The sequence below is a fragment of the Megachile rotundata genome, chromosome 3, assembly GCF_050947335.1.
Source record: "Megachile rotundata isolate GNS110a chromosome 3, iyMegRotu1, whole genome shotgun sequence".
In the NCBI taxonomy this organism is placed as follows: domain Eukaryota; kingdom Metazoa; phylum Arthropoda; class Insecta; order Hymenoptera; family Megachilidae; genus Megachile; species Megachile rotundata.
Genome location: NC_134985.1, coordinates 12,187,068 through 12,212,646, shown reverse-complemented (window position 1 = coordinate 12,212,646; position 25,579 = coordinate 12,187,068). Strand labels below are relative to the sequence as shown.

The 25,579-nt window shown below is 37.2% G+C and overlaps 1 protein-coding gene across 7 annotated transcripts in view; it reads left to right on the top strand.

Moving 5' to 3' along the window:
* LOC105662131 (UPF0489 protein C5orf22 homolog) overlaps window positions 1–25,579 on the top strand; it is a 493,870-nt gene that overhangs the window by 18,879 nt on the left and 449,412 nt on the right. Inside the window, exon 4 of one of the 7 annotated variants that reach the window (XM_012282438.2) lies at window positions 4,231–4,576. The exons of 5 other annotated variants lie outside the window; for them this stretch is intronic. In XM_012282438.2, coding sequence (XP_012137828.1) covers window positions 4,231–4,501 — 271 coding nt within the window. In that variant the 3' untranslated portion in view covers window positions 4,502–4,576. Of the gene's footprint in view, window positions 1–4,230; window positions 4,577–25,579 lie in introns of those variants that run through there. One more of the 7 variants, XM_076529245.1, reaches the window with a different exon arrangement.

Sequence of the window (25,579 nt, the reverse complement as noted above, 5' to 3'; positions counted from 1 at the left end):
AATTTGAAAATTTGAAATCTTCAGAATTTAAAATAATAAAATGATCATTTCTGCCTCACTTTCGAACTTTGACTCGGAAACGTTTACATCTGTACACCCATAATCTCATAAAAATAAAAATCCATTTTCTCGAAGGAATCGTGTAGGTACACGTTAAAGTAACAATTTTCGCGTGTAAAATATAAACTTGTAACGCTTGATAGCCTATAAGACATACCATTCGATGAAATACAGCGTTGCACCAACTGGCACGAAAACAAGTGAATCGTATTAACCATCCATTTGCGTATTTTTTACGCGCAAGTACCAGTAATACGTGTATCCACTCCTAGCAAGCAATCCCACAAACAAATATTTATATCTACAGGGTGTCCATATGTACTTTAGTCAAATTACAAATACATGTACGAATTACAAATTCATTTAAATGAATAAATAAGATTTTATAAATATGGATATTCGAATCAATGATTTTGGGTTAGTTATTGCTTCTGTTATTTTACTTTGATTTGTTTATTTTTTATTTTATGTAGTGATATGTAAATGCGTATTAATTTAAATATTCAAATAACCACTTCTGAAAATTTCAAATTTTGTACTCTCGATTGTTGCAAACTCACAAATTTGCAAATTGTCAAGCTTGCAAGTGCACGAGTCCACAAATCTATCAATTTGTAGGCCTACACTTCTACAATTTTTCAATTTTTCCATTCTTCCATTTTTCAATTTTTCAATTATTCAATTATTCAATTATTCAATTTCTCAATTTCTCAGTTTCTCAATTTCTCAATTTTTCAGTTCTTCCATTCTTCAATTTCTCAGTTTTTCAAGTTCTCAATTTCTCAATTTTTCAATTCTTCAGATACAATTCTATAATTCTACAATTCCACAAGTCTACAATTCTACAAATCTACAAACCTCCATCTTATACTTACAAATTTCCAATTTAACATTGTCCTATCATTTGCAACTCGTAATACATCCTTCAGAAATAGTTATTGCATTTTACAAAATGAACATCAATGTTAAGAAGCTAACAGAATTAATATGCTAAATGAGTTCGATATTGTATTATTGTATTTATGGTCGATACTTGTTGATACACTTTCCTTAAACACCCTATATACTTCGCTTTTCTACCTTTCTACGCTGCATGCAGTAAAATCACACGCTTTAAAGCATTGATCGACTAGAAGTATCGTTCTTCTCTTAATTTATGGAATACAGCGAAATAACGCGGAAAATTTTATCGTTTATCGACCTATACATTTTATCACGATTACATGTATCAGCCTGACAGGAAGTTATATATACCCTATTGAAATATGTGGATAGTCGAATGAACTTTCTCGTTTTTCTAACATATTTATCGTAAGTACACGATGTTAGGTATCGTAGTGAATAAAATTAGAATAGAGATATGATAGATAATGGCAGCCAGCTATTCATCGACTCGCAATTTCGATTCACACTTATAAATATTATTTTTTAGAAATAATATGGTGAATGTATGATGCAATAGTTCGTTGATATATTTGTTGATATTTTAAAACAGATGCATTTTAGCACTTGTATTTTATTTACTATTTTAAGGTAAATTTATTATTTTAAAGTAAGTTTACTATTTTAATATTTGTTATTTTAAGGTCGTATTGTATGTATTATTTTTAAACAAATTTTTCATTTTAATGTTGCATTTTATTTAATATTTTTTGTACTTTATTTACTATTTTAAGGTAAATTTGCTATTTTAATTTATTTGTTATTTTTGTTATCAATATTGAGCAAAATGTCACCCCTAACAAATACTATACACTTGAATAAACAACTGTTTACCTAATAAAACTGCAACGCTTCAAAACACAAAATACATGCTTATTTAATTCCTTAAAAATTACGTGAAAACCAATAAAGACAGATAAAAATCAATCCGTCAGTTAAGTGTCAATAGTCTATCAGATATTAACCGGTTCCATAACTTTACGATATTAACTTTCGATAAAGCCCTCCGAGTGCATGTACCGTTCGCTCTTATTCGTAGCTTCCAAATGATCGCGCGTAACAGCCGGCTGGATTCTGAATAAAAATAAGAGCACAATATCCCTGGTGCTTGTCCCGGCATTGCGATTCGTTCAATGCACGATCGAGAATGCCATGTTACAACGAGTTTACTATCTGACTTGGAGCGAGGTCGCTTTGTCAGAAGCAGCCTTGCAAGGCTGATACCGCGTCAACATACCCACGCGGAGAACGGTCATTTTGCTTGGCCTGAGAAAAATCGCTTCCCACTATAGAACACCGGTTCGAGACAGAATGGAAAATGCACGGCATTCGATTTGCACGTGAGCTGGAAAGTTGGGGGCGAACAACCCCGTTTTTACATTTCTTCGCGATGGAGCAACGACGCTCGTTCGTTCACGCTCATGCGCTCACGATCGGCTCCATATTCAAATGCCGGACGGCCATATTCGGGCCCTGGCTCTATTATTACATCAGCCAGATGCGTAATAAAACTAACTGGCCCGTCGAGCAACAGCTTGGAACTGGAATGCACCGTTGTGCAATATCGCCGTTCCGTTTGGAGCATCGTAAATCTGATGCTCGGCCAACTATCGGCCAGCAGAAATAATCGTTTGATTTTTCTAACCGCCATAGGCCGAAGTACCGGTATTCATTATCGGACTTTGTTGGGAACTGCTGACACATTGGCGTAACTAGCTAGGGTCCAAGGTGCACCGACCCCAGAACCTCAATATGACATGTGTGATCATGTAACGCTGCGATACCACATGTGGATTTAGTTTTGCGTTATAACTTCATACCTTTTGTGGACCATGTTTATCTTTGCATTACAAATGAATTATTTTGTGGGATTTTTTTCTAGGGTTTCTAGGTAGGGTTTAGAGTCAATCTAACCGATTCTATGTATAATGCAACTTGATATATCCTCGGTACCACATGTGTGATCATATAACGCTGCGATACCACACGTGGATTTACTTTTGCATTATAACTTAATATAATTTGTTGTGGTTCATGTTCACCTCTACACTACAAATGAATTTTTTTGTAGGACCTTTTACTTCTAGTTAAAGATTAAAGTGAATCTAATTGATTCTATGTAGAATGCAACCTGGTAAACTCTCCATATGACATGTGTGATCATACAACGCTGCGACAGCACACGTAGATTTACGAGTTTTGCTTTACACCTAAATACTTCTTTCGATTCACATTCACCTCTGCACAACAAATGAACTACGTGGGATTTCGCTACGGCAGGGATTAGGGTGGATTCTATATAGAATGCAACCTAATAAACCCTCGATGTGATATGCACCGTTATCTAACGCTGCGACCACACGATTTATGAGTCTCACTGCAATTTAATACTTTTGTAGATCATTTTTATCTCTGCATTACAAATATACGACATGTGGATATACAACGTATCCTGATAACACGGATATATATTTGCATAACGTATCATCATATCACGTGGGTATATTAGTATGTGGACATACGTGCGGATATATCTACATGTTGCTATATGACGTGTAGATATAACGGATGCAGAATGAGTAGATACAGAGTGGGTGAACATATAACGGGTGGGTACGTAACGGGTGGACATATAATAGGTGGACACATAACGGGTGAACATATAATGGGCGGGCACATAACTGGTGGATATAAAATGTGTGGCTATACAGGATGAATCCCTCGATGTGATGAATCTAAATAAGTAGTAAATTGTTGATTGCAGGAGGAAGTTCTACGAATATAAGTTGTATAATTTCCAGGGGAACATTCTTAGTTCCCCTATGTACCGACATGTGGTCACCTTCGCTTCTTTAGATGAAATTGCAAACTTGCAAATTGCTAACATTACTTATCGAATTTGCAAGAAGCTGAAACTTTACATGAAAATATATCAGAAGAGTTAGTGTTCAAAACTATTGTTCATTGACTATACATTAAACTGTCAAATTTCTGTCTCTAACAACTAAACTAACAACTGAACAATTATTACTATTAATATACCCTAATAAGCAAGATAATACTATTTCCCTCAAAATACATTACGTCTACAATTTTACCTAAAGTATTTCGTTTAAATTGCTATAACGTGAAACTACAAAACTTGACTTTGTCTGAATCGTCTCCATCCGAAAATGTACATACGTGTCTCTAAAGAACTTCTTGTTGCTTGTCTACAACGCAAAATAGAAATTATTCAGAATGTGCAAGTTGGGTGGACCACCCTGTATACGCGGACAAGACCACGACGACTATTTGTCAACGGCTGAGAGACGGCAGCAGATCTTTACCCAACGGAGACTCCTCTCTTCTCGTGGAACTGGAGAAAAAGCGGTGGAAAGAGAAACGGGAGACAGAGAAAGGAAGAGGAAGAGAAAGAGAGATACTGTTCCCTTCGCCAGTCCAGAGAACGGAGCACGTTCTTCTTAGCGTGGATCGCGGGTACAAATCGTCGCGGTAAGATCAAAAACCGGTGTGCGTTCGCTTTCAGTGCCGTGCCGACAACCAGGCGACCAGATAATCCGCCGTATAATTTCGTCGTGGGGAAAACAACGACTGCCAGGGCCGCTACCACTAGGTAAAATAGTGGTAAAGCCACGTGCCTAGGGACACCGTAAACTCCAAGCAAATGTGGTAGGTTTGTTCCTAAAAGGACACTGGCAAGTTCATATACTTCATAACAAAACATAAATAAAATTAATGTAAATTGAAATTAGTATGTAATACACAATTAAATATGTACAAATGTAGAAATAAAGAAATATCAAATTCTCCATATTAGAAATTTAATGTTTAAATGATTTCTGGGTGTCACGAGTCTACTCTTCATAATGTCAAGTTAAAAAATCCAAAAGACCTGTAACAGATAACATTAAGAATAAATGCAATTCGAGTTCTCCCAAGAGTCTCACTACGTTTGGCAAGTATCATTAGGGTAGTTCATAAGTTACCAGGGTTGTGGAAGTTGGACCGCCCTGTAGAGACTCGCGTCGCGTTCTGCAGCCGCGGTTCTCCAACATGGCTCCCGCCATAGTCTTTCGCGATTTCTTTTTCACCCTGGTGCGTTTCACCATGCGCATAATTGCCGGTGGGTGTCTCGCGTGAAACGCAGCTGCGCGCATGCACATTCAGACGTCCGTCAAGACCGGGGACGTTCGTGCGTAGGCAGCCGATGGCACAACGTCAGGGATAAGATCGGCCCCGAGGGCCCGGTGATCCTACAATTTTTTTGCCCTTTTTCTTCCCTTTTCTTTTCTTTTTCTCGATCTCCGATCGGATCGCAGGAAGAAAGATACCGGCCGAATTGTAAATTCATAATTTCCTCGGAGTATCGCGTTTCTCGTTAACTCGTCCCGTAATCAGTCCGGGCCTGAATTTCGTAAGCATGTCGCCTCAAATTATTCCCGTCTCGTCGTATCGTACCATGCGAACTCTTCCCTTCTCCGTCTCGCAGGAAACCCCCTTGATAATTAAAATCAATTTCTTACATAGCCAAATTGCCGCTGTGCTCCTTTTCTTTTTATTTCGGTTCAGACACGGCTGCAACGGTGCACGACATTATCGCTCGGTTCATCCGTTCAAAATGAACGCTTCGATGTCGTGTTTTTCAACCGACTTTTAAAAGAGGAGGTTCTCAATTCGATGCGTGTGTACGCAGCATTGTTCAAATGAATTAATGTATTGTCCGAACCTACTGACCTAATTTCGGTCGCACGTTCGTTCGCGAATTTCTCTGGATCCGCAGGACCGATTTTTGTACAATTCTTTGCGCTTTGTTTGTGGGTTTTACAGTTATTTCACGAACAAAGACATGCTAAAATCGATTAAATGCTCTTTGACATTTTAATGACCGCCTCGCAGTCAAATGTCGCCAGGGGTCGGCAATATTTTTGAAGAATTAATTTAAAAAAACTTTGCGTGAATTCAGGAAACAGTTCGACGTGTGCGAACGTACACACGAAACTAACGAAAACAACAATTACGTCATTATTAATATTTTCCTTTATGTGATAGTTATTACAGCAACCACCTACGTTCATCAATCATCACAAACATGTGAGCGGCCATTAAAGTGTTAAATTACAGCAAAGATACTAAATTATTGAATTTAGAAACAATAATTGTTACATTTTATTCGTCAACAAGTGTCCAAATAATTGCGTTGTTTATACTTTTGAATAAGATTACCATTTCTTTGTAAGGCGAATGACTCCATCATCACGTAAGAATGTGATCCGTAAATTACTTTTACTATCACGTACAGATTTCGCGTAAAATATGGACCAGATCAGAGGGTCCATAAATCCCACATAAAAATAAAAGTGTTAAAAATATTTTCTTTTCAAAGAAGCAAAGTTGCGTTGAAGAATTGCCAGGATCGAAGGGCTGTTATCCATTAGCGTTGCTATCTGCTGGCCAAAAGCTACGAGTGCACTGTTGATAGGGTCAAGTGGCCATAATTCACGAGTCTGTGTCCCGGCGTTCGGATTTCGGCGTACAGTTCATCACGATAATGGAGTCGGTGCGCGTTAGCTCGATTATACATATAATAAATTGCAGCTAGCTTCGGATGATGCACGATCGTCTTCTCGTCGCGAGCGTATTAGGCCTCGCTGTAAATCTCGGATTTTTGCGCGCTAAACGGGGGAAAAATGGCGACGTGCCGGCAGGGAGAACGGTGCCAGGAACGAGCCGCGATAAAGCAAGAGGGCAAAGAGTAAAAGCGGAGGAGGGGAGTCCAACGTAAAATTCTTAGCGGAAATTTCGGTTGAACGAGCCCCGAGAGGCGATGATGGATCGTCGACTTATCCGTTCTACAACAATCTCGTAATTTCAGAAGCGCGTAATTTTCCGCGAAATTACGAGCCTCAAAGATGCGAGATTCATGGCTGGCGCTGGAGAGGACTCTTTTTTTTTTTCTTCGCGATGTACTTTGATGCGTTTCCTCGAAATCTTCGCCGAACTTTAGAGCGAATCCATTAGCGTGTGACAGCATGCAAAATTAACCGTGGTGAGAGGTAACGCTATTAAGGGACTCCGCAAGATTTATATTTTCAAGGTTTCAACGGTTTTCGCGTTCCAACCTTGCGGATGATCGTTTGATTTATTGGGAAGGGTGAACTTTATGAGTTGTTCGAATCGTGTTATTTTTCGTAATTGTGGTAGATCTTGGTACTGGGTGCAAAAAGGAATGTGGGTTTTATGTTATAAGTCAAATTTCTTGCAGTATTTAAAAAAAATAAGTGTAAGAATGATGAAATTATTGAGAAAGTTTGTTTCTTCCACTGTGATCCTCCAGAAAGTACCTACGATTGCTCGCCGCCATGTTGGTCTCAGATGGCAGCGAATTCAAATATGTTCGTGTACGAACTATACTAAAATAACAACACAAATATTTACGTATAATGTTTAATACGTCACACGACTATCTTGTCATTTACCATCACATTTATTCATATTCGATTTACATTAATATGGCTGCCTATTTTTGAATTATGTGACAAAAGGTCAGTAATGTTGCTATGCAAACAGCAGACAGAAAGCAAGTGGAAAAATAAATGAATGAACCATGAAATATAAATGAATATTAATTTTCTACCCGAATAAAAATAGGCACTGTAATGCATATTAACTTTATTAATTATAAATAAGACAGATCTGAACCGGTCGAAAGACCGGATTCAAGATTTAATGTAATATTACAATGAACATTAACTTTTATTACACGGTAACTTTTATCACGACCGAATATCATTAAGCTAATAGCGTGTAGCTTTATTGTAAACAGATTGCATATAATGAAGCATTAAATGGAGGCTCGAGGTACATTCGAATTATCGATAAATCGAAGGCAAGAATAACAATGTCTTCTTAATTAATCCGCGTGGGTGTTAATGGTTTTGAATAATTACGCGACGGTCGTTCGGTGAAATTCAAGAGCTGTTTAGGCGATAATTCTCTCCGGTGGTACTCGCCAACGCTGGAAATAGAGGTCTAATAATACTGACTGGTAAACGGGATGGCTTTCGAGATCCATGAGGCTTTGTGTTTCATGGTACAATGTAACTCACTCGCACGAACGAATAAATTACACGCTTCACAATCAATTATATGCTTATCCGAGAGTGGATGAAGGAGGACATCAGCCAGAATAAATTCTACGCCGATGGATTAGGAAAGATGCCACACGTCTACTTCGTCGTTCTGAACGTGACACAACAGTTACATGCATCTGTCCATCACTGATCTATAATGTCTGTCTATTTATGCAAAGAGTCGGACAAAGACTGTGCCTCAAACAACGAAACGAATGGGAGATTCAAGTTAGATAAAATAGACTGTTATGGAATATATTCTTTTTCAAATTATAATTCTTGATTATGGAACACTTACTTTGCTGTGCTAAGACTTGAAACGATATGCGATCCATAAATGTCTGTAACTTATTAATTTGATGATTTCTCAATTTTTTGTGGTAGAGGCTTAAAGTACCAAATTTGAAAGCTAAAAGATTTGAAATTTTGAAAAATAGAAATTTCTATATTTTTAAGTCTCTAATATCTAAATAACTGTCCATATTTTTAAGTCTCTAAATACCTAAGTAACCTAAACTTAGACATTTTATTACCTAATCTATCAAGTGAAACAACACATTCCCAGAAAACCGTAAATTCATCGGCAATCAGCGAATCAACCAGACATGTTCACCAGACATAAAAATCCGCAGCAGTTGTTCGAAAGTACCAAAAGAAAGATAGTATCTAAAACAAGGAGGAATTTTCTTTCTCGACGATTAACACGGCACCAAATACGTTTGAAGAGTATGCATTATACCGAGTTGGTCGGCGTTTACGAGCAGGGAGTCGCGAGATAATTTACGGAAAACTTAGTTGTGTCGGTCATAAATAGCGAACGATGCGTAAGTAAGACAAACGCATAATAAACAACCGGCACAGCGATCGCGAGCAACGGAATGTCGCGGTTCTATAGCCGGTCAAGTTAAAGTGAAAACTCGGATCGATGCACGGGCAATAACTCAGAGAGCAACCTTTCGCTACGAGAATCCGGGAATGCTAGTCCTCCATACCTTGCGTCTCGTTTCTAGGAAACGATCTATGAACCTCCTCACGTCTGGGAAATATTAACATCCAAATCTGCACGATAGTTGGATAATTTCTTGATGAAGAATTATCGTACAGTTATGAAATTGACCACATAACCTCATTACTGATGAACAGAGCCATTTTATTTTTATCTAGCTCATATTGTTCATTTCTTATGACTCAATCAGTGCATGGGTATATAACAGAAAACAAAATGGGTATGTAACTATGGAAATTGCCTAAAAACGTTTGTGACGAAGAAACCGCGTACTGTCTCCATATATGTCAAAAAACTTATTTGTCCAAATATATATGTCTTGTTCGAATCGTCACTATTTCCACGAAATGACGCAAGCGATTTAAAGAACGTATACTTAGTTTCTTTCGGTTGCTCCCTTGATAGCATATCGTAATTAACGACTAATTACCGCGGCTACTTATTTAATAGAGTTGGAGTCTTTTCTCGGGATCCGCCTCATCCACCGGGATCAACTCGCCTACTCCAAAGCGTTCTGGTTAGCGTTAATTAGTCGTGCTCGCCTCGACCTTCGGTGTACGCTGTTAATTATCGTCTAAGCGATCTTCCGGATCTATTCAGCCTTCCAGGCTTCTTGAAAGCGTCCGGAGGCAACGGCGAGACAAGATTGTAGCCGACGACCGCGAACACGGGACATATTTATTTCACCAGGTGCCGGTTTAATTCTTTTCTCCCACGGTAACGCATCCTTCTATTTTCGCGAAGGCCATGTTTAACCCCGGGAACTCGGTGTTAATCGACGGTGCTGGCAATTAATCATTGACGTATCGCTACGAGTGAATGCGACAATCGATCAGCGTATGTTGCGGGAAAAGGTGTGCCGATGGGAATACGCCATTGTCGCTGTTGTACGCGAAATGGCCGATCTCGAAACAGTCGAAGTCTGATACAATTTTATGACATAAAAGTATCGAGAAACTACTCGTACGATACATCGACTTGAAGCTTGAAGCTCGCTAAAGAAAACTGTATCAATTTTTTGTGATTTGTAGTTCGAATTGGCTGATATGAAAGTTGTATAGGTTATTCGGCACAGTGCGCATTGAGGTTATGTATCAATCAACTTTATGTCGAAACGAACGGATTTTTTCAACAAATGTTAGACTTCAAATTGATATAAGTGCACAGATTTCAGATTTGATCAAAGACTCTCATCAAAGACTCTCATCAAAATTAAAATTTAAAAATAATTGATTGCTATAAATCATCCATTTAGTATTCGGAATATTGATGAAATGTATATTGAACTTTCAGCTCCAAACCGATATAGCATAACTGTAATTTTACGGTACATAGCTTTATCCTTAATTGTGTATTCCTCTTAAACGAATTAGTATGCAGCGCCTGCAGCGATTGAATCCGATCCTGCGTCGGTAATCCAATAGCATAATTTTTCGCACATATTTATTGACACGGAAACCGCGAAAATGATAGCAGAGAAGGTGAAATCCAAATACGAAGAAGATATTCGTCGTTTCTTAACAGCATTAGACAGAGTTCACGGGGTTAATCGAATACCCGTGTCACAGACGGTTTAGCATCCGCTCGCTAACCACGTAGTCGTTTACTTTCTCAAGTAACGTTTCTCCTTTTTTTTCTCGAATCTACCGACTACCGAGGCGAGGGCACCGATGCTCGATGAACAACTCCGTTCCCAAGAATCAACGTTGATTCATGAGATAAGTTGAATTGTTTGCCTAGGCACCGACGATTCACTTCTTAAGACCATCTTCGGTATACATTCGCCCACGTACGCCGCTAGGGAAGCTGTTAGATTTTCTCTTCAAACCGCACGAGTACATGACCGTTCGAAGAAGGAAGAATAATAAGCTGAGACCTTTATGCAACCGGATGTGTTCAAACTTGGTTCGTAGCCAGTGCGTTGGCTGGCAGAAATATATGCTTCTTTATGAACTTTATGTAACGCCGTCCATTAAATATTGATCGACTTAAAAAATTTTTACGGTTTGGGATAGTTTAGGAACATTTTCGTTTCAGTTTAGCTAAGAAACACTTTACGTTTCAATTTAGTTAAGGGGCGTTTGAGTATTAGCTTAGTTAAGGAACACTTTTATTTTAGTTTAGTTAAGGGCCGTTTGAGTATTAGTTTAGCTGGGGATCACTTTAAATTTTAGTTTGGTTAAGGTATGTTGTATGTTTTAGTTTAGCTGAGGATCATTTTCTTTTCAGATTAGTTAAGGAACACTTTACTTTTTAGTTTAGTTAAGGGACGTTTGAATATTAATTTAGTTTGGGAACATTTTATGTTTCAGTTTAGTTAGACACTTTAAGTTTTAGTTTAGCTGAGGATCATTTTGATTTTAGTTTAGTTAAGGAACACTTTACTTTTTAGTTTCGCTAAGGGACGTTTAAGTATCAGTTTAGTTATGGAACATTTTATATTTCAGTTTAGTTAAGGGTCACTTTGAGTTTTAGTTTAGCTGAAAATCATTTTGATTTTAGTTTAGTTAAGGAACACTTTATGTTTCAGTTTAGTTAAAGGACACTTTAAGTTTTTGTTTAGATAAGAAACGCTTTACGTTTCACTTTAATTATGCAACATTTCACATTTTAGTTTACTTAGAAATACTTTTCAGATTTTTTTAAGAGGTCTATTTTATTCCTTCTTATAATAAAAACACCATTGGTATTTTTTAGCCCTCACTTTTTTCTTCAATTCTTTAGCAATCACTAATACCGTTTATAGTTTTCTTTTAAACCGGGTAATAATATTTAGAGCTTAGCTTTAGAACGACTTTTGTAATAAAGCTATTCGGTTTATGGACGAGTGGTTTCTCCTTAAAGCGCGTGTTCGAAATGGCTTCCGCCTACATCTTTAAAGTCGTATAATTTTTTTTCAAAGCTTGATATATTGAGTCGTAACATACCAACTGTCCGTTGGTTGATGGTTTTGTCATGTTCACATGCAGCTGCATGCTCAACGTTGAATTGTGAAAACTAATTGTTTATGTTCATGTTCCTTTATTGTTCAATCTGTCATTCAGATTTTAGTATTAGAAACCGTTCTCAATCATCTTTTTCCTGGGTACACGTGTTGGACATATACGACTATCTGGAATTGTCAATTATTTAATACTGGAAGAGGTTACTGCATTTTTATGGAATTGAACATGATCAAAGTTATGCTAACATTCACTGTACAATCAATTTAACAGTTATCGAAACAGTTAGTAGTCTATTATTCGATTCTTCAGTTATTTCTATCCTCCGCACGAAACAAGTTTTACTATTTAAAACCAGTTGTTTGAAATTTCTTTTTTATCACTTCAATATTTTACTATTAGTAAAAGAATAAATTTATCCACGAAAAATTCAGCCAAAATTCATTTTAGCAGAAAGTAAAAATTGTGTTTATTTGGCGTTTTCTGTCTGGATGACGACGTTAATTAGACATAATTAGACAGCAGTCGTATCGACCAACAAACCGTTCGAATTCGAGCGTGAGTAACGGTTGTCACGATTGTTATCGATCGCGATATCATTGGGATAAAACGGGTCACACGTGCATAGCATCGACGATCGTCTTCAAGATCGTTAACGGTTCGAACGAGCAAGTTTTGTCATCTGCCTTTTGCCGTATACGAACACAGGTAACTTGGATCATGTAAACATATAATTAATGTAGATGAAATTTTCGAAAATGCTACCCGTTGTCATGTTTATGGTTCATATTTCACGAAAGCGGTAATTAAAAAATGGTTCGAGTTGTTCGGGTCACGCCCATTCATTTAGCGTTATCTTAAAAATGTATTAATTTGATGGGTGCAAATCTTGTGATTATAGATATGCGCAGTTAAAAATTATACTTTCAAATTTATCGTGCTGTTATTATATCTACAAAATTCTACTTTGTTATGGCGCATAATGCTACGGTTGCGTCGTCGTTATGCATACATATAGAGTTGTATATTATGGTGGCAAGGATTATAAAGTTTGTTGACAACCGCGAAGACATAAAGAAAACGTTAAGAAGAGTAGAATGATAGAATAAAAATACAGACATTGATGAATATTATTATACAAGTTTTTAATTTTAACTCTTGTTTAACGTTTTAGTATTTTAATTTTTCCCTAATATTTTAATGTCTGAACTATTGTTTAATATTTTAATGTTTGAATTTGAATTTTTCCTTAATCCGAAAACTTACTTGATGGCGTCATTTGCTGAGCCAAGATGGCGCCATTTGCTGAGCCAAGATAGCGCCATTTGCTGAACTAAGATGGCGCCAAATTTGAACTGCTTAAATGTTATTATAACAGTCAGTGATTTCTTTTTTGATAGATTGCATACAGATGTGAATATTATATCAAGTCTTATCTACTACCATCTTTTTAATTTTTGCAAAAATAGAGCTCCAGTTTCAAAACAAACAGCTCATAAAAAAACCGTGTGTTAGAGTACCTTATGTATTAAATGTACTGATATTAATAGTTGAAGTGTACTAATATAAAGATACTAATATAAAATACACTAATATAAATATACTAACAATTAAAGTATGCTAATACGAGTACATTAACAGTATAAAGTATGTACTAAAATAATTACAAGTATTTCGTGGCACATTCGGCCAATGAAATCGCGTGAGACTCGCCGTACCGAAATAGTTGATTGGATATGCAGGATCCAAAGAATTTTCAGCTAGATCAGATGAAATTGTAAGAGAGTACGGGCCGGATGTCGTATTTACGTGATGTCTGTGCCGACAAGGAACACGTTTGTCCCTCGACAGCCGTGGAAGGTACCGATGCCATAAGGCTATATACGTGCCTGTTCGAACCGGACACGGTAGCACAGGGAGAGTACCGCATTTTATTTCGCCTCTAATGATTCCTCAAAACAAGCTTTATGTCCCGGACGACTCTGCCGTATTTGGCGCGGCGCTTTTATCGCAATGTTTTCTGCCTGTTCGTGTCTCGAACAGAACGGCGAGAAGCCAACTCCGACAGGTGGCAACTATCGGGTCTCGAGACGCGAAAAAGAAGGACCGATCGTCGTTATGATATTTTTTTCATCACACCTTTTGTTCGATACGTGAAAAGACCAGCGCCACGGAGGAATACCAATTATCCGGGTTCGTTATTTGCGACGAGAGGAAAAAAAGCCCGGCGAAACGTTCTTGGAACGTTGTCGGGAAAGAAACGCGAGAACATGAAAGAGAAATTGCGGTGCAACCCGGTACTCTGATACCGAGCGATACCAGACAATGATGCGGAAAGATCGTTCGGAAATTGAAAACGCCTGAAAATTGAAAGGGAGCATGATCTTTTTTAACGATAACTTGTTATTGAATATTCTGAAAAAATATCGTTATTTTGCTTATATCGTTCCATGTGCGGAGGGCTCTTTTGGTCTTGAGTTGTTTTAAATATGGGATTATTTTTAAATTTTTTTAAACGAGTGTTAGGTGATTGATGTTTGTTTTTTCTTTTCAGTTTAGGGTGGGATTTAATATGTACCTAAACCTAATGGTACCATTATTTGAGGACTCCAATAAATGTAAACATGTATGCAAAAATAAAAATAGAAGCTAATATGAAATTACGAATACTATATTTTTAAGTCATCAAAGTTACGTAAATTCTACTATTGTATTATTTTAATATTCTGTTCTACTACTAATCTGATATTCTATTTTACTACTATAAGTAATTCTATTACCTCACTACGCTATTCCTTAGTTATTTTATTTAAGCAACTACCTATTACATAAATATGGCTACTTTCACAGTAATAATTTAATAAGCAAGTGCAAGACTTAATAGAAAAGCAATCTACCGATCCGACAATCGATAGCGAATAGTTTTAATGGATCGATCAGTGTTCTGGTCATTAACGTGTTATTCCGAGTGTCATAATACATGACTGTGCATCGATAAGATTCCAAGTGATCAGATTAGAGAAAGCAACGCGCGAGGAAGTCAGCCAATTAACGGTGATTTTTTGGTTAATTAATTAGAAGCGATCGCGTGTCGGATAGCAGGCCGATAAATACCAGATGTTCTGCAAAAGGCGAGAGCCGATTCGTCAAGAATCGATAGGAAGGTCTGAGGACGTTAATCAGCTCGTTTGTTTAGTCGTGGCGACAGGTCGAAGTATTCCGTGGTTGAAGGAAAAACCGTGGCTGAAACCGCGGAAAAGGCTAATGTTTCAAAGAAACGAGACGAACTCGTTCGTGTCGAATATGGTTTGACAGGGTACAGTAGGAACCGACCGAGAAAAACGGCCAGTGTTCGAGTAAGAAAAACCCGATGACAGTCAAAGCAGCGAACCGTTTATACTTTTTGTCGTTGTTCAGCGACAGATGGCAAAGGGTTTTTCTCCGCGCTTCGTTTAAAAGTAGTGCCGGCTGTCCCTTAACGGACAATTGGAATACAGATTGAGTCGCTTCTAATTTTCATTGAAAACACACTAATGACAGGAGGAGCAGTACGTTATAGAAGAACTGCAACCGTTACTAAGCGACTGCATTACGGTTTAAAAGGAGCTGGCTGCGGTTTTTGTGCGGCGCTGTATGGCGGGTCGGTTTGCGAAAACACGCGGATCTTGTTTGACGTTTCGTTGCAGCACGGGGAATAACAGCGTACAGAAACCCGTGAGGGAATAATCCTCTCATATGGTGAAATTCTTTCGCAGCTGCTTCCGTGCCAAAGAATCTTAATTGAATGATTACCCACACCGGTTAATTGTCTGGGGACAATTACGTATACGGATGGAGTATATTACAGGTACCCTCCAATCTGACTGGGTACTTTGCAACGGATTATAAATTATTTTTAAAGATTCGAGATATTTTTAAGCGTTGATGGGGTGCGATAAGGAGAGGTTTCCATTTGGGAGTTTATGCGATGGTACAGCTGATGGTATAGTTAACGTTAAAAGATGCTTTTTTTAAGAAAAAATACGGCCTTCAATATGGCGATTCTTAGGGTATTTTACGGATTTGAGAATTTGGGGGGTTATGAATTTCGGTAACTCGGGATTTGTGGACTCGGGATACGTGACACGTGAATATGAAGATCTAGGGATTTGACGGTCTAAGAAGTTGGAGATCTTGAAAGTGGGTATAATAATTTGGAGGATATGGAGATTTGAGGACCTAGGAATTTAGAGATCTTGAAAGCGGGTATAGTAATTTAGAGGATTTGGAGATTTGAGGACCTAGGAATTTGGAGATCTTGAAAATGGGTATAGAAATTTGGAGGATCTGCGGATTTGAGGAATTGAGGATTTTCGAACCGACAAGCTTCTGGATGTAGAAATTTAGGAACGTAACTAACTATTTGGGGTATTTGAGATCTCAGGATTTGGACACTTAGGGAATTAGTGGTTTAGAAATTTGAAAATTAAGTAACTTATAACTTTTGAAAATAATCTGCAAATTCAGAAAGTTGAATGTTCACCTAAAAATTCCTGCATTTTTCCTAAAATTCCTTTGCAAACATTCCTGCAAAGACATCTTAACTATTTAGAAATTTCTAAGTTCGTAGAATTATAAATTCATAAAAGCATCTCCCAAAAAATTCGAATATTCCTTTTCCCGATACGAAAGACTCACAGCGCTCAAATCACGCACACATCGATTACCCGGAAAAACCATACATTCGCAAACGTAACTACCGAAGTCATGAATATACCGCATATACCCGTCGATGAAAGTGTTAAATTGATAGAGCAGTATAGTTGATCAATTCATTTTATCCAAGGCTCGAACAACCCCATGAAGCAATCGAAGGTGAACAAGTTCCTGATATCTCGTGAAAAATGATTTTCTCTTATCAAAGCAACGTGATGTCTTCATGCATTGGAAAGCAGTTTCGCGTTGGCCTTAAACGAAGAAGCATTTCCTCCATTGTCGAAACGATTTGTGGATGACCGTAAACCGTATATATCCTCGGTATTTTTGCGTCTTGGCAATTGTGAAAGGGACATACGAGCGACAACGAGCGGCAACCTTAGGCGGCAACGAGCTCAGGAACGAGTTCGCATTTGTTTTACAAATGGACTACGCACGGCGAGGGCAAGACGCGCGGCAATAAATGCCAACGTGATTTTATGGCACGATCAAATGATTTTTCGTTACCGCGAACGACTATTGCCGAGACATCGAACTCGGCAAACAACCGGCAACGTTTCTTCTCGCCTGGACAATTCTTCTTTCGTGCCACTTGAAAAAAGCGACAGGTGTGAATATCAATCGCACACGAGATCTGCTTTTTATTTGTCCACTGTTGGACGGCACTTTTGAACATTCGTATGTGGGATTCTTGTTTGAGGTTAGGTCTTAGAATTTGAGACAAGTAGACTTCGAATCAAGTCTAGTATCGATACTAAAATTTTGATATACTGATGATTGATAATATAGACACTATCTACCTACGGACACTTGGTATAGGTTCAAATCAACAGGTAGCAGCAGTGACAGCCAAGGAGTCTTCACATTCGAAGTACATTTAGAATATGAGATAATTGGACCTCAATGCTATTATTGATAATATGATATTGATATATTGATTTTAGTATCTGTAGACACTTTGTATAGGTTCAGATCAACAGGTAGCAGCAATGACAACCAAGGAGTCTTCAGGTTCTGAGTACTTTTAGTTTATTATTATTGACATTAGAATCCTTAATCTTAGAGAGAGATTATTTGTTATTTGGAGATATGAAAAATTGGACTACTGAAAATTTAGAAATTGGAAAGTTGGATAAGTTAGACAAGATTTTAGGAATTGAAGAATATTTGGAGATATGGATAGGTGATATTTTAAGATTATTTTTATTGAAAATATGAGTCGCAATGATTTTGTAACAGTTTTGGAAAATGAAGGCACCTAACTAAGTGCTCTCCAAATCCCTAAATCTTCACATACCTAAATTTCCAAATCGCTAAATCTCCAAGTCTCTAAATCTTCAAATCTCTAAATCTCCAAATCTCTAAGTCTTCAAATACCTAAATGTCCAAATTTCTAAGTTTCCAAATAGGTAAATTTCTAATTACTCATATCACCACATTCTCAAATCACTAAATCCCTAAGTCTTCACATCCTTAAATTTCCAAATCTCTAAATCTTCATATCCTTAAATCTCCAAATGCTCAAATCTCCAAATTCCTAAATGTCCGCATCCATAAATCTCTAAATCCTCAAATCTTCAAATCTCCAAATCCTTAAATCCTCAAATCCTCAAATATTCAAATCTCGAAATCTCCAAATTCTCAAGTCTCCAAATCTTCAAATCTCCAAAATCTGAACCCAGGAAACAGATAAACACAGTCCTCACACTAATAATAACATCCGTATGATCACATACCTCTTCCAATCAACTGTGTACACCTCCTATGTTTATAATCAACCCCTATTCTTGTAACCTCTCTATATTGAACCTAGAAAGTTGATGTAAACACATTCATTCGGTGTTGTCCCACCCCCACATCTCGGTTAGCAGAAATTTTTGCTATCCACATAATTCAAAATCACCAGCAAATCCTTTTTCCGTTCGTTTAGCGCAAGACACCGGCTGGTTAGGTATACCTAGTTCCCAGCACGAGGCGGCCATTTATTATCGAACACAAAGGTTAGGTTAGCGAGCCTTGGACTGTTTGTAAGTGTGCGCTTCCAATGGCCGTCGAAGACAATGCCTGAAGTCAGCTTAATGTCAGAAGGGCGAGCGATGCATAATTTATTAGGTCGGTCCTTGTTTCGCACCGAGGCTCCTGCGGCATCCGAAAGTCCTCTTTTTTATCTTACACTAACGGGAAGGCTTCTTATCGGAGATCGACCCTGTCTGTGTCCTCAACAATTCGCATCGATAAATCAAACTGATCTTCGTTATTACAAATTATATTTATAAATCTTCAGTCATATAAATTTTCAAAATCTATAACTCGTATTTTGAGATATTTTCAAGTTAGCAGATTTTTGAAACGAGGAATTCTTACATGTAGAAATTTAGATATCTGTAAATGTAGACAGTTTACATTTTAAGATGAAACCTCTATATCTGTAATAGAGGTTATAGAAATTACGAAATTCACAGATTCTCGTAAATCTGTAAGATCACTTATTTTCAAATTTACAGATTTAAACAATTTCGAATTTAGAAATTTGTGAATGTACGAACTTTCGAATTTTCAAAACTGTAGACCTAAAGATAGCTTTCGATTTTGATATTCAGAATCAGTTCAGTATTAGGTTAGTAGTCTTGCTCAAACTTTCATTCGCAACGACCACCGATTTGAAATCGAATTCAATAATCGAACTTGTCAACTGTTACGTAGATTAATGATGTTCCATAATAAACAGCGGTGACCATTTTGCATTCACCCGTATTGAAATTGAATGTAATCGCATACCGTTGTGTCAGGTTAAACGGTGCGTCGAATGAAAATGAAGAAGGTACGTACATCGATCATCGTGCGCATAATACTTGGCTATTCATTGATTATTCATCGAACCAGAGATGACCCACTTCCCAGTGATAGGGTTAACAGGCAAAGCTATTCCTCGAGGGAATCACGAGGATAATTGGCAGGCGAAAGCGTCCAATTAAGACACCTTAATTACAGGGTTCCTGCGGACGGCCGTCTTATTCACTCTGTTATTTTTTTTTTGTTTTTTGTCACGACCGAACCTTTTCTTCATTTCTACACTCGCCGAGGCGACGCGACGGTCCTTGGTCTTAATTACTTTCGCAGTCGGTTAATTGCGATTAAGGAACGTGCCCGGCAGAAGCGGGATTCTTCAAAACGAGGTAGTTGAAACATTCCCTTTCATTACTGTTAATTGTGACCACCTTAATTAATCTGCGGCTTCGGTCTGCCGCTAGTTTTCTGACTGCCGTTCCTTTCAATGTCCTTTCGTATCCTTAACAATTCGCGCTATTAACCGATTTCCAACCATCGCTAGAATAACCGATTCGCTACGATGTTCTTTAATTGCATTCAAATTATTGTGAATGCTACTTTTGAAGAATGCCTGTCGATTTTTTTAAAAATCACTTTCTATGGCAGCGCCTTTAAATCCTATAGAAAGTTTATGGAGTTTACTGGTAAAGCTTCCATTGAATCAACGAAATAATATTTTCTTTAGAGTTGGCAACTCTTTTTGATTTGAAAGGAGTGCGAAAGGTTACATTGAAAATTTAATGAAAAGTGGTCTTCGACGTCTGGAGATCAAGTGTTAGCTTCATTTCGTATTTTCTTAACTGTCCATTTAGTTTTTTAATGTCTAGATCGCTTGATTACTACAACTCTAGGTTTCGATCGTATCTAGGTTCTAGATTTATCTTAAATGTCCAAGCTTTTAGATTTTTAGATCTGTAAATCCATATACCTAGGTTTGTTGATACCTATACTCCTACATTTCTGAATAGCTTTTAATACCGTTAAGTTTCTGTATCATCTGATTCCTGTCTGTCTAAATTCCTATGTGCGCCTCTATCTTCCATATTCGTAAATTTCTACATTTCCAAATTTTCACATCCCCTCTTTAAATCCCCATATCTCCATATTCGTACCATATGCCTATATGGTACCATGTATGTATAAATATGGGTACTTCTGCATGTTTACAAACCTCGCTATAATCAACACTTACAACATTCTATCACATAAAAATAAAACGTTTCCCGTTTCAGATCTCATCCGTTAATTAATCACATTTAATTAAAAATATTTCATTTAAGCTAACCTACAGCGCGTATCTCCATCGATAATATTAATACGAAGGCACCGTAATTGGTACATATATCTTATAAGTTAAATTTCGAGCCCCGAAACATTCGTTGTCGATAATTCAGGCTGGAACTCCACCTACGAATTTGTATGAACCGGATAGCGGTTATCAGGAAGCGTATCTCATCCTGGGAGGATCCTCTTTTCTCGCTGCTATCACCTGCATCTGTTTCGTCTTCGAGTCGAACAAAAAGAGGGCGGAGGTCGTAAGGAAACGATATTTTTGGTGAATCCGAGTCGTCATCGCGATTACTAACTGGGTCGTTCGAGCCCTCCCCTCGTGTGCAGAAAAAGGACGGTTCGAGAAGGCAAGGACGGTTTGTGCAAAACCGGAGGAAAAAAAAATTCGCACGCCTAAAACGTTCTGCTCCCTAATTAAACGATAAGCGACGGCACTGGCGACCGGAAATACCGTGGATCCGGTGGCGGAGGCAGCGTCCAGATAAATCCCCGTCCGGCTAAGATTTGCATTCTTTTATTACACCGGACACGCCAAACAAAGCATAAACGGTATCGTATCGACTAGCAGACTTCGTTACACCGCGGAGTTATGGCTTCCTTCCTTAAAATCTTCGTTTCTCTTTTGTCAACGATCTTATCGCTCCTAGTCGTATCTCATTTGCCTCTGTAATGCATATCCGATCGCTTCACTTTCTCCCTTTTTTTATTGCTCTGCCAGTATCACCTTTAGGGCAAATTTTAGGCTCTTTTGTACGAACTGTTTCTACAAATTGTTAACCTTTAAATGTCCGTTGATTTGATAAATTTAGAAATGTGTACATTTATGAACACCGGCGACTGATAATAACACTATCTGCATAATGCTCACTTAGTTTGAAATTCACAAATAAATGAACGGTAAAGCAAGAATTAAAATATTATTATAACATTAAATTATTATATAAAATTAATTTTTTATCTCGTTGAAAAACAATACAGATTTTAAGACAGCTTAAACTTGTTTTAAACTTACCTTAAATAATTTAAACTTGCTAACTCTTTCACAACAATAAAAATTTCAGTGAGCTGCAGAAACCTAACCTAACAAATCAGTTGGTTATTACTTCGAAATGTATAATTATATAAATTTGAAATTATATAAAATTAAATAAATAATAATCGCCTAAAAATTTGAATGCATTCATGTAATTTTGCATGAGAATTAGCTATAGCATTCACGTCTGCGCATGCGTGAAGCGGCCATTTTGTCCACCTCACTCAGTGATAAAGATGTCTGCTTTACAAACTGCGTACAACTGAATCGTTATAATTCATTTACATCACATTATAATTCGTATTTCGTTCCATTTTGCCCTTTTCACCTGCAACAGTGTCACTTAAGAATTACAGCGCAGGTTTTCCCGCTTTTACCTTCGTTTACGTCCCGCTTTTTAATTGCGTCCTTTCTATCCTTTACTCCCGCAAACGAATCTCTCCCCAAAGGTCTTTTCTCGCATACGATCGTTATCTACATTCATTACTTCGCATAAATACGAGATTAATTGCCACGATACTTGTTGTTTTTTTTCTCATGCACGAAACATCGGACACCTTTTATCGCACTCTCTCTCTATTCATTGTCTACGCAATCGATATCGAATCGTACGAATATGAACGGTATATGCGTGCATACACGCTTGTTCCAGATCTTAACGATCGCGTTGTTCGTCCTACGGGAAAGATGTCCTTCGAGTGGCGCACCTGCCTTTTAGGATCTTATTTCGTAATATCAGATCGTCCTGGTACAGCGCCAATAATTAACTGCTAATACGATAAATAGAGGTGTACGGCAGATGGAAATTCTTGATAGATAGCTATATTTTTTTTATGGCGACGATCTTATCGTATCAAACCCATAAATGATAGGTTTGCTACCTTTGCAATCATTTTTAGACTCATTAGGCCTGACCAAATACGGTTGTTGTAGGTTTGGAATTTTTTTAGGATTCACAGAATTTGTAAATTTTCTAATTTCTGCATTGTTACGTTTCAATATTTATAAATATTAAAGTTCAAAATATTAAAAAGTTTATAATATTATTATAAATGAACATTGTTATGATTTTAAAAAATTACATTGAATTACATTGTTATAATTATAATTGTTATGATTCTGATTTGTTGTTTAACATATAGTGTGTTTCCAGTAACGCTACTCACGATTTTTCTCCCACTTGCAATTTTTCACTTTGTACAATTACAATAAGCAAAAATAATATACAGGGTGGCACACCACATTTTGCCATCTAGATTTGCGTCTAGATGGGAAAATGTGGTGAGCCACCCTGTGTAGTCAAAAGATCGTGATTTTATTTTGAAAGAACGTATATTTCTAGGTTAAAAAGTGAACGGTACAAAATTCACACAATTAGTGATACCCCTAGGAAATAATTACACTTCATAATTATTAGTGTTAATTAGTACAATAATCATAACTCAGAGGAGCAATATTCCTCTCCTATCCCGCTCAAAAGTGACCTATTTGTTATTCACATCCTTCTTAACGTTCGATGCAATTCACAAAGCCATAAAACAGCAAACACAATAAAAAAAAATAAGGAGATTGAACCCGATTTAAATATTTTTCCGTATCGATCGCGGACTTAAACGCAGTAAATAATAATTTTACGATACGATTCGTCGGCACGCGTTGATTGCTATGAAAATAAGAAATAAAAATTCGTGTTTTATAGTCTGTACTTCATGAATTCCAGGCATTATGAAAGCGTTCTAATTAGCGTAATAGAATTCATCGTGCAATAAACGTAAGAAAAATCGCTTTTGATGGCACATATTTCATGTTTTATGAAACGTAACAACGAGCTGTACTTTTATGCGCCTTAGAGCTTAACGAGTTTTATTCTTATCCAGCCACAGTAGCTGGATAAGTCTTTCGATTGATTGATTTCGCTATAACCACGAATCTTTGCAATCTTTCCGTATTATGTCCGCCGTGATCGTCGTTTTCAAAGATTAGGCTCCTCAGCAGTGTGCTTGTTGATCTACCGGTGTCAGCCCATGAGTTGGCGCGAAAAGGGACTGACCCTGGTGTTTAAAAGGGCACGTATCGAAGTCGTTATACTGTTCCTATATTCTTATATTTCGCGAATTTCAATATCCTTAAGTTTTCATATTCTTGAGGTCCCATATCTTCAGATTTTTATATCGCCGAATAAATATATTCCCTAATTCCTATAATCTCGAATACCTAACCCACCATTTCTCAATCCCTACATTCCCCAATTCCCATATTCCCCAATTCCCATATTTCCCAATTCCCATATTCCCCAATTCCCATATTCCCCGATTCCCATATTCCCCGATTCCCATATTCCCCGATTCCCATATTCCCCGATTCCCATATTCCCCGATTCCCATATTCCCCGATTCCCATATTCCCCGATTCCCATATTCCCCGATTCCCATATTCCCCGATTCCCATATTCCCCAATTCCCATATTCCTCAATTCCCATATTCCCCAATTCCCATATTCCCCAATTCCCATATTCCCCAATTCCCATATTCCCCAATTCCCACATTTTTAAATCGCTGCACCCCCATTGTTGCGTTTCCACATCACTATATCCCAAAATTCCTACATTCTGAAATCGGTGCATCCTCAAATCACTATATCCCCAAATTTCTACACCCCTAATTAGTGCATCCCCAAATCCCTACGTTCCCAAATTTCTATATCCCCAAATCGCCTTCATCCTCAATTCGCTACATCTCCAAATTGCTACATCTCGTGGGCTAACTTCAGTACATTTATCTGAACCTTCGAATATGTTTACGATCTTTTTCTAATGCACTTTATTGCCCCTTCTGGAATTCTGATGGATGCATCATGCAGGGTGTACCATAATATGCCAACATAACTGTAATGCTGAACTCAACACAGATCAGCTGCTTAAGCCCGTTTCACGACCTTATCTAGACGATAAACATGATCGATATTTGTAAAAATCGGTTTATAAATTTGATGGATGTTGTATAACTTTCTAATAGCATAACTTCATTTTGAAATAATTTTTTTAATATTTTATGGACCGTTGAATGAACAACTGTAGTTTTATACTTTGGAGAGGTATAAATGAAAATTTCTATAAAAACAGTCATAGTTCATTCTGTAATCAAGATTGTGAAATTTCTTTTCACAGCATAATTTTTTTGCATTAATACTTGACTAGAGGGTGGAGGTAAATGTAGTATTATTAATGCTACAACTCCCATACTAGTAAAATTCATAGATTTTATAATTCCATTAAGAAGTCTTACTTCATGTTACATTTTTTTCTTCAACAATGTGATGACTTTTAAAGTAATAACTAAAAAGTTAATACAATGAATTTTATTTTTGTTTTATTCATTCAGAATCAAAATAATTTTCACATAGTTCCAACAGTACATCACACTGACCAACAATATATAAATAATATTTTTTAATGATTCAATTTGACAATATCTTGAAATTCTACGACCTCAATTATAAATATGTTATATTTTATTCAACGCATTTATCTTATATACAGCATAGTACTGTTATCACCTGCACAATTAATTTACTTTCAAGCTCAGGTCAAATATCACGTTTACCTACAATTTATCAAACGAATAAGCGCTACATTAATGGTAAAATAAT